We start from the raw sequence: 10,638 nt of genomic DNA on the forward strand, positions 1-10,638 counted from the left end.
CTCTATCACAGAGAGTGAGCTAGGGGGCTTATCTAAGACAGACCATCTTTCTCTGCCAGTTTCAGCTCTATAGCCCCTACCCCCAATTCGTGGGCGGTTGCTATGGAAACTACCTCATCCCCATGGTAGCTAAGATTAGAATGTAGTGAGGGAATGTGGAGGAATTGAAGCAAGCAAGCAAGAAGGAAAGGTAGAAAAAAAATAGATATAAGCTAGTGGTTAATAACTGACAATCATGTCTCAAATAATTAATCTATGTAATAAATAAAAAATGTAGCCATTATGTTTAAGAGTTTGCCCAGGAGAAGAGATTATTTTCTTCGTGGACAATGTATCTGTGTGCACATTGTTGATGTGCATCTGCTGGTGCAGAATGATTGTGTGTTGTTTTCTGATAGGGTTGCACACATCGCCTAATTAAATCCTGCCCCACTCAGGCTTAACCACAGCTTGGGCATGTCCAAAATTACACTGCCAGGGAACATGTTGTATTATCAGATATGGCACTCTCTGTGACATGAAGCACAGGTTTGTATGTTTGTGTGTGTGTGTGCAGGAATGAACACAGCAACATCTCACTGCCATCCCTCAGTTTTTAAAATAGGGAAGGTAAGAAACATAAGTTGCATCTTGCTTCAACTGCTAGGGAAATAATGACCTCCATTTCCTTCAACTTCATATATTATTTTCAGATTTCTTGGAGATCAATAAAACTGCGAAAGAAGATAAAAACATCTTTATCTTCCTATTCAGTGGGACGAACATGTGGTGGAGTACTGATGAAAGACAACTATTGCTATGTCTTTGGCAGCCTATTAAAAATTCCAACAACAAACAGCACAATGGGGGATGGAAGGAGAGAAATATTTGTCACTGAAGACACCTCATCAAAGCTTTGCTGTCATTGTACAGGGAAAACGGATTTAACAAGCGTAGCCAATTAGTATAGGAAAGGGAGAACCCCTGAAACATGTACACACAATTACAAACAGTACTACTGTATGCAAATATAAACTAATTTCAAAAACATAACCATAACAACTGCAAATTGTTCACATTATTTAAAACAGGACTGAAAGCTGAAGAACACAATTCAAAGTTCTGCTGTCAATACACATTTAATAGTCTCAAATCTCCATTTCCATAGGAAATCCAAAAAAGCCATACTAAAGGCTTTGCAAGTTATTTGCAAATAAATTATCTAGCAGTAATCAGTAGTACAAGAAAAGTAGAGGAAGATATGTTTGCTTACTCACCAAGATCTTTGCCAACACACCGTCCTCATTAGATTCCATTGTAACAACAGCCTTGTCTGTCTCAATCTCACAGAGGGCATCGCCTGCTGCCACTGCCTCACCTGCAAAGGTAATTGTACACAAATGTATTTGGTATTTTAAGAACCTTATTCCCAAACTATCTTTCTATTATGAAGGTTCTGACCTTTGTTTAAGTGCAAATAATTCATTTCAGTTGTGATTGGAAATGCATGAATCATAATCACCAGCAGAATGTTCACTTTCACTGGGGGTTTGCACCCAGTAAAAACAAATTGGTTGACATGTAAATCAAAGAATTCCATTGAAGGGACAAAAAAGTTATGCGGAAAATATCTGCTCTGGCTTTGGCTACTTATCAAACGAAGGGCCTAATCAATGTTTCATGGGGAAGAATGTGAGATACAGAAACTCAGTGTGTCTGATAGAAGCAGAGATCTTCCCTTATCCTTAGAATCCAAGATTCCCAATGGTCCACCACATGAGAGCTGGAATATATTAGCATCTGCTTATGAAAGAGGTAGGCAATTAGGAGCCACTGGTTCAGTTCTTCCATGCACCTTTATCCATTTTAAGCACCAGTTTGTGCAAAAACTCAAATGGGCTGCCAATTGACAAATACAGTGAAAGACAGATGTTATTGTTTATTGTTGTTTTATTGCACTGGCAAATGTCTAACCTTCAGCATTGCAGGCAATCTAGTTCAGGGAGAGAGTCATGACTCAGTACAATTTGACTTGAGAGAGAGAGAGAGAGAGAGAGAGAGAGAGAGAGAGAGAGAGTGAGAGAGAGAGAGAGGAAGAGAGAGAGAGGAAGAGAGAGAGAGAGAGAGAGAGAGAGAGAGAGGAAGAGAGAGAGAGAGAGAGAGAGAGAGAGAGAGAGAGAGAGAGAGAGAGAGAGAGAGAGAGAGAGAGAGAGAGAGAGAGAGAGAGAGAGAGAGAGAGAGAGAGAAGGAACAGTGTGGGTCATTGGAAGACTGGATGGAGATGGGTGAGGGGGAAGGTTGAAAGAGCAGAGGGAGTATTGACGTTGGAGGCCCCTGAGAGTAGGGAGTAGTGGAGTCAAGATTGGATTTGTATGAGGCTTTAACACCATATGACCCCAGGGGTTAGGTGTGATGTGCAATATTAAAGATTAAACAGGTGACCCCAAGCCTTTTCACCTCTACCAGAATGCAATGAGCATGACAACAAAAAAGATACATACTACATATACGCTGGCCAGAGCTACATTAATATATATGACCTGCACAAAGGAACATATTTAGAAATGGAAACCATTCCAGATGGATGTTTCAATGTTGAATCATAATTCAAGAAGCTGCAAAGTAGGTTTTTCAATGGCCAATGATGATATGTAGAGAGCAGAGTGGCCGATGGCTGATACATAATGCTGATATCATGTTATTGGTGTTGTTGTGTTTTCTTGCATCTGATAAAATACAAAAATATAATAATAAAAAATTAGACATAAAATTGCTGAACTTAAATGTACATTTATTAAACATTAATGTGATTGGCTGCATTGTCTCAGTTTGCTTAACTAGATCTGCACTCTGTCTGCAGTGCACTTATTTTGAATTAAAAATGTATCAAATACATTTTTCAAAGAACCAGTTTTACGCAAGTAATCTAAAACTTTTTTTCTGTACCACAGTTTTTGTACTTGTTTTATTTTTTTTGTCACTTGACCCTTACTGGACTTCTACATATGTACACTCGGCTGAAATTATTTGACTTCCATGGGAAATGCCAAACACAGCCGGATGGAGATACACTGGAGAATCTACGTTGCCTCAGCTTGCTCTGGGCGCCAGGCTGCAAGGTCTTGGCATTGGCCGGGGCTCGAGAACGATCAGCCGGGGAGATGCCAAAAGCAGTGAGCATGGAAGCACAAGCACTGCAAGCAAGCATCCAAGTTAGGCTAAAGGCTAACCCACAGTTGATCAGCTCTCCTGTCTATCTTCCTCACCAATGCCCACTCCATCGACAATACACAAGACCACCTAAGACTGCTTCTGACCTCCTGGAGAGATGTGACAAAATGCTGTGCCCTAATCTATCCAGGTGTACATATCTCCAGTCAGACAGGATTGTTTCATTGTCCAGTAACACCCAAGGTGGTAGCCTGTGTCTTTATATTGACAAAGACTATAGAATGAAGGTGGCGATCAACTCTGCACATTGATAAAACTAACCCTAACCCTAACCCACTGTAGATCTAATTAAATATATGCATGTCAAACAAAATAAGCACTTTCCACAAAGATGATCTAAAATCCTATGATGATGCTTTAGTAGCATCAATATGTCTTGCAAATGCAAGAAAATAGAACACCGGATATGTTTTTGCTGTCACTGAGAATTTATATTTCTTTCTCTCACTTTCTCACTTACACGTACATCTCACCCTAAGTCACAGAAGCACATGGCAACACAGCAAGCCAGCCAATCGGAATTCAGTATGTTGCCTCCTATAAATGAGTGTGGCTGTGGCGCCTGGCTGAGCAGAGCTGCTAAGCAGTGATGAATAGTGACTGCTGTGTTTTCTTGAGCCAATTAGCCACCAGTGGCCCTCAGGTGCAACAGTGCTTAGGCCTTTGCCTTAGAGAGCTTAGAGAGTGATGTCACTGAGAAAATGATTAGTGCTACTATTTGTCTGTCATTTTGAGGAAAATAATTTCTGAGCTTTCTGTGCTGACGAACATAGATGCATACAGTGTAACTCTGGCAATTTTGGACTATGAGGGAGCACCCAAATGTAAGTCACAGTGAGCAGGAAAAAATTATATATGCAATAAAAGGGGTTCATCCATCCCTTTAAGTAACACATTAATATACACAGTGGTTTTAGCAAATGAGTTAAAACAAGTTAAGCAGAACAGCAATGTATTGAGAGCTGGCAAATGAAGTGTGATAATGTGTGGAAATGTTTATTTTACCTTCCTTCTTCATCCATTTGACTATGTTTCCCTCCTCCATGGTTGGGGAGAGAGCTGGCATTTGCACTTTGAGTGGGGCGACACCTTCAGGATAGAAAGAGAATAACGTACAGTTTACATGGAAGCATTGGAATTAACATAAGTCACCAATCTTAAAACTAAACTGGAAATATTTCTATGACAATCACATTCAGAAATCTCCTAGGAGCAGGTCTTAAAACTTCAATAGGTTATGTGAATAGAAGAACAAACAAACAGTAAAAACAGCAGCAGTGGCAGTGTATGACTGCATAAAGGCCTCAGGGGGTTCAACTGAGAAGCAGAGCACAGACAGACACAGTGCCAATATGACAGAAGAACACTGCCAGGTCACTTATGTAATTGTTGATCCTGGCTGACACTGCACCAGAGGCTGCAAAGGCGCTCATATTCTTGCAGGCCTTTGAGCCACAATCTACAGCCCCTGCTGTCACCAGCTGTAGCCACTCAGAAGGCTCAAGGTTCAACTGGCTCACAGCACTGTGTTGGACACTGGGTCCCCAGCTGCAGAAACATCACTAGCCTGCAGTGCTGAAGATTCAAGAATGGTCAGGGTTATTGTTCAGACATGACACAACTCGAAAGGAATACCCATCTGTTATGTGAACTCTACATACTCAGTGAACTGCTCACATACTTCAGCCCCTTATGATGTAAAGAGAGAGAAAGTGATACAGATTAGATGGTAAAAGAGTGAAAAGGACATGTGAAAAGGTTCTGTGAATGTGTAATGTCTTCTGCACATTTTTATTTGACCCAAACAATTCAAATTGTTGGGAAACCCAGAGAAATGTGACCTTGGGATATGAAGCTGGTCGTACAGGATTACATTTCTTAAATACTTGCAGTACTAATGCTATAAAATACTTAAAAAACAAGTTAAATAATTAAATTCTACACTATATTTTAGTAAAAACATCAACCCAATCCAATAATTGTACACTAGTTATGTAGCACACAACTACTGAACTGACTCTTCATCTCAACAATTTAAAATTAAATCAAGTAAAAATAATTCAGCCAAAAACAAATGAAAGATTCAGGCACTGAGTAAAGAATGTCACTTTTCTTAAGTTAGAGGTTTCAGTGTGCATGTAGAACTACCCAACTTTGTTGCAAGTCAATAAACTTCACTTTCCATACAAGGCATGTAGAAAACTATATACAGTCTATGGTCTGAATATGCTGTGTTCTGTTGCCATCTGCTGGATGTTTGACAATGTCACACAATTTGCAGTAAAGGAACAGGATTAGAACATTCTTTAGGATTCACTTCATGTATTAACGAAAGTTTAACATCTTGATCCAGTATCTGAAAATTAATAAAACCACAAAATGGTCAAATGTATGCATCTGCATGTTTATTTGTGTGTGTGTGTGTGTGTGTGTGTGTGTGTGTGTGTGTGTGTGTGTGTGTGTGTGTGTGTGTGTGTGTGTGTGTGTGTGTGTGTGTGTGTGTGATCTGTATGTGAAAGATCTGTACCGTATCTTAGTTTTTTCTCGTCAACATCTATTGTGCTTGCTGACTGACTCAGATTTGGAATAGAGCCATCATACCATGTAATTATTTACACCTGTGCTTCCTCCTCTGCTATGCCAAATCACAATGTCTACTGATTATGTTGTTAACCACTGAAATCATAAGCAACATGTTACGAGTCCAATATTCATAAATACATACTGCATTTCAAAGAAAACCCTTTTAACACTCACATAACTCTTTCAGTTCTTAACATTCTCTCTAAATTACCTCGTACTTTCTCCAACAGCCAATTATTTCTGCCATGAGCTCTTTGACTTTGACTAATACTGTGTTGAAGACTGGCTTCCTGCCAAGGGGTTCATGAGCCTTTAAAACGGCAGTGATAAAATAAAATGGGTAAATAGTAATTCAAACATTAATTCCAGATCTACGATCCAGTCAGTATGCTGCTGTCAGACTCTTTTGTGGTACTATATTTCACTATCCTAACCTGATTGTGGGTTTTTTCCTTATATGAGTCACACTTTATTTAAAACAGTACTGGAATATTAATTATGGCTCTGTTCCATTAAGAATGCCAGGAAGCTGTGCCTGTTAAGCAGCATGCTAATATAAATGGAATGCAGTTATTAATGTTATTAGTGTTGCCGCCGTCTTACATAACATCATGACATGCCAATGCAACTAAAGCACTAATGTCACTGTCAATATCAAAATCAATAATGGCTCATTTCCATTTTTCCACAGGTTTGCAATTTTTCAAAGTCTATCATAAAGCAACAGGTGCCATAATCATTCCTCCTGTTCATAATGACCATTGAGATATCCCTTCATCATGCACTTACAGTGTAAGGTTTGAGGGACAAAATCCAGAAGCCTCCTTCAAAAATGAAGGAGGCTTTTATCTGAAGCTAATATGAAGCTACAGTTGTTCAAATGAGTCAAATCAAGTAGATATCTTTCAACATTACAGACTTTTCAGTCCCAAAGTCCTTTGTTACTACACCTCCACCACAGCTCAACAGAGAAACACAGAGTTAATGTGAAGCTAAAAATTTAAATGTGGCAGATATCCACTTGATATGACTAACTCAGACTGACTGAAGCATACACTTTTAAATGCATCTTTGCACAAAATGACTGTGGACACATTGTGGAACTGGCCCCAATCACTTTGAAAGCACATTTGAAAGGGGTATTTTAATAGCCAGTATGAAGAGGTGAAATTATCATAGGGAGGAAACCATTTTTTAGTGTCCATATAAGCACCTGACTGATTTTAGAGAGACTGTGAACCCGCCCTTTAACACTTTGAAGTTGAAATCGAAAGATTGAGGGAAACATAAATAATGATAATTAGTAACTTAATCTCCATTTTTGCAGAACTTGCACTTATTAAATAATGTTAGGCATTGTAGCAAAAACCCTAGCACTGTTTAAACATGCTTAAAATTTGTGAAACATTTATTTTTCTGATAAAAACAGAACATAGGGTTATTTCACTGCTTTTCTCCCATCCAGACCACATTAGATAGTTTTTGACCTGGACCTGAATGGAAAAAAAGCTGCCTGCATTGCCCTTTTTTAAGTTTTGAGAATCTAGTCCAGATTTGACAAATCGGAGTATAGTGGTTTTTGATCTGGATCTGGTCTGATGTGGTCTGGATAAAGAAATATCAATGAAATTGATTTTGTTTTTGGGGAAAAATAAGATTTTACAAATCATTAAGTGTGTCTAAACTGTGGTAAGACTTTTACTACAATGTTTAAAGTCTGAATTAGAAGCTGACTTCAGTGTTGTTTTCTGAGCGATAGTCCTTTTCAAATTGCCTTTGGCTATAAGTAACCTTCAGTTTTGTGTTGCCACAGAGGCTGGCTGTTCAAAGCTGACAGACATGGGTTTGACTGTGTATGCTGTTTGATGTTAGAGGACCACACATTCATCTTTATACACAGTCTACAGTCACCGGCCACTTCATTAGGTACACCTGTGCAATCTTAAGTTTATTACTGAGGTCGTACTAAGTGGTGGTGGCATACTGGGGAGCATTATGTTGAATGGTGTTCCTAATATTTTGCCCCTCTCATGTATGTTAATGCAGTGGACAAAATATTAGGAACGCACTTCAATATAATGCACCCTAATACACCACCATCACCCACTATGACCTCAATTATAAACATGAAGCAGAATTATCACCTTCTTGACAATGTCAACAAAAACTGAAAATGTATAAGCTTCATAAATTTAAAATTAACAGCAGATATGTTGTATTGGATTGCATAGGTGTACATAACAAAGAGGTCAGTGAGTGAATGTGGAAGGCTAGTTCAAGACTTAACAGACAGGCTAGACTTAACAGTCCATGTGAGGTCCTGGTGTCACTAGAAACACCACTGTTCTAGTGAAGAAGGCACAGCAGTGGCTTTATTTTATTGGACTCTGCTGAGAGCAAACCTCTCCCAACAGCTGCGGTTGTCTTTTTACTGATTCTCAGTTGAAAGTATCCTCTCTCATAGCATCCTGGTGTGGTTTGCTAGCTGCACTGTGGCTAACAAGACAGCATTACAGAGACAGATTAAAACTGGGCAGGGTATCACAAACACAAAACTACCCTACCTTGATGACATTTACAAGGCCCGGTGTTTACGTCGGGCCAAAAACATAATACAGGACTCATCTCATCCTTCCAATCACCTCTACAATCTGATGCCTTCTGGGAGGTGTTAAAAAGATATGAAGACCCACACTTCCAGTGTTATTTTCCAGGCTAAAATAACACTGCAATAATTCACGATTTGTGCAATGATTAATAATCTCCTGCTGGGGTGTGCAATACAATATAATGTGCAATATATGTATTATTATTCATTTATCTACATTCGAGTCATGGTTGCTTGTGTTCTTTATATCTTATATAATCCTGCACTTTTATTCGTCGTTATTTTTTTTGTTTGTTCTTGTATATGCCACTGAAAGGAGAAGCACTGACATTTCGGTGTACAGTTGCTGCTCAATGGCAATAAACATATTTAATTCTATTTTGTTGTTGACATTGAATGTGTGACATTATGCCTTTAGAAATGAATTCCTATCATTCATTGACCCTACTTTGGCATAACATAAACTCTCACTATTCAGACTCTAATGTGGTTAGTAGTGTTCTGTTTGACAGAAGGACTGTCGTGTTGTGGAAAGCAACAGAAAAGATATAAAAGATATCCGATAATAATGATAGTAAATGTCAGCGGTATGTCCTCCGCACACTAAACGACACCGCCTGTCCTGATATGCAGCTGTCAACACTCACCGAGCAGCCATGATGACTGGAAGAAGTGTCTAGCGTGCTCCTGCCCCGAGTGAGTGGCCCACAAACATTTGTTAAATTTAGATAATTTGAGGCCAAATAAAATTCCCTGACGACCCAGACGCAAGGAGGCCGCCATGTTGTCGTCCTCCGTCGGTGAGACGCGTCCATACGAATGCCTGTCAAGTAAAACTTTTTTTTAAATGGGAAATGTAGCATTGTTTCAAAAACGCAATTCATCATGGAAGACTTGTAAACCGTAGAAAATGACAGAAAAGCATCTGGTAAAGTGTGACCAATTTAATCATGAATGTATTAATGAGCAGGTTTATAGCTCTCTGTGGGTCCTTCGAGGGGCCTTTCTACAGTTTTTTTCTCCCCGAAAAACTTTATTAAAAAACGGGGAAACAGACATGACATGAGTTAGTAATACACGAGAGAATAAAAGGACCAAAGGGAACAGCATGGATTAATAAGCAGTAAAAAATAAAAATAAAATGATCAGTTATAAGTGCACACAGTGTTTTAGCATGGGCATTATCAACTTTCTTTATGCATTTATATAACAGAGACATTTCGTTTATGAGTGCATTCAAAATTAGGGGATGTGTTTAAGAAGTGATGGGCCTTCATACTGTTGTTCCCTAATCTCTCCTGCTCAGACTGTATGCTCAGTTAGCTACTGCCCCCTGCTGGGGGAGGGTCAAAGACTCCTGCACAAAGTAATCTTTTAAACTAATATTCATTTCTCAATATTGTAAATGGGAAAAGGCCAACACTCATAATTAAACATCATTTACACTACACCATATTGCTCACTGGTTTTATTTTATTCATTGATGTACTCTGAACTGTTTTAAGTCTATGTCTGTACCATTTCAATGATATATTTTACAGTATGTCAGTTTATATATTGTATAATATATATTTTTTTAATTTTAATATGGAGTATTTCAAATGTCTCATATTTTTGGCAGATTAACCTACCTAGAAAGAGATATGCATGTTGTTTACATACTATATACACATATAATTTATATACAATATTGTGCAAATGTTTTAGTTTTTTTATACATGTTTAGATTCTTGTCCTTTTTTGCAGTACCATCATACTTAGTCTGATTTACTCTACAGCGTGACAATGACCCCAAACATACAGCCAGAACTCATCTCAGTGACAAGAGAAACAACGAGTCCTGCAACGGATGGTGTGACCCCCAAAAAGCCCTCATCTTAACATCATCTAGTCAGTGTATGGTTACATGAGACACATGAATCCAAAATGCTTTGACCAACTATCTGTCAAGTACCTTAAAATATGGTGTGCAGGTGTACCGAGGAAAACTGGTGCTGTTTTAAAGGCAAGAATGCTCACTCCAAATACTGATTTCAGTTAATTTCTTCTGTTTACTGAACTTTGTATGAACTTAATTGATACAAATTAATACAAAACTATTAATGGCATTATTTTTGAAAGCATTCTCACTTTAATTTTAATGCCTAAAGATTTTGCACAATACTGTATATGTATTTCCTGTTTCTCATGATATAATTAGATGACATAAAATTCCACTTTGATAGATATAAAGAAAA

General features: G+C 38.4%; 1 protein-coding gene across 1 annotated transcript in view; it reads right to left on the reverse strand.

Moving 5' to 3' along the window:
- Positions 1-9,194, reverse strand: part of pdhx (pyruvate dehydrogenase complex component X) — a 31,048-nt gene extending 21,854 nt beyond the window's left edge. The window contains exons 1-3 of the mRNA XM_062421258.1: positions 9,049-9,194; positions 4,216-4,299; positions 1,257-1,357 (exon numbers count right to left, since the gene is read on the reverse strand). Of these exons, the coding sequence (XP_062277242.1) occupies positions 1,257-1,357; positions 4,216-4,299; positions 9,049-9,184 (321 nt within the window). The 5' untranslated portion in view covers positions 9,185-9,194. The remainder of the gene's footprint in view (positions 1-1,256; positions 1,358-4,215; positions 4,300-9,048) is intronic.
- Between the last annotated feature and the right edge of the window lie 1,444 nt (positions 9,195-10,638).

Source organism: Scomber scombrus, chromosome 6, assembly GCF_963691925.1.
Source record: "Scomber scombrus chromosome 6, fScoSco1.1, whole genome shotgun sequence".
Classification (NCBI taxonomy): Eukaryota; Metazoa; Chordata; class Actinopteri; order Scombriformes; family Scombridae; genus Scomber; species Scomber scombrus.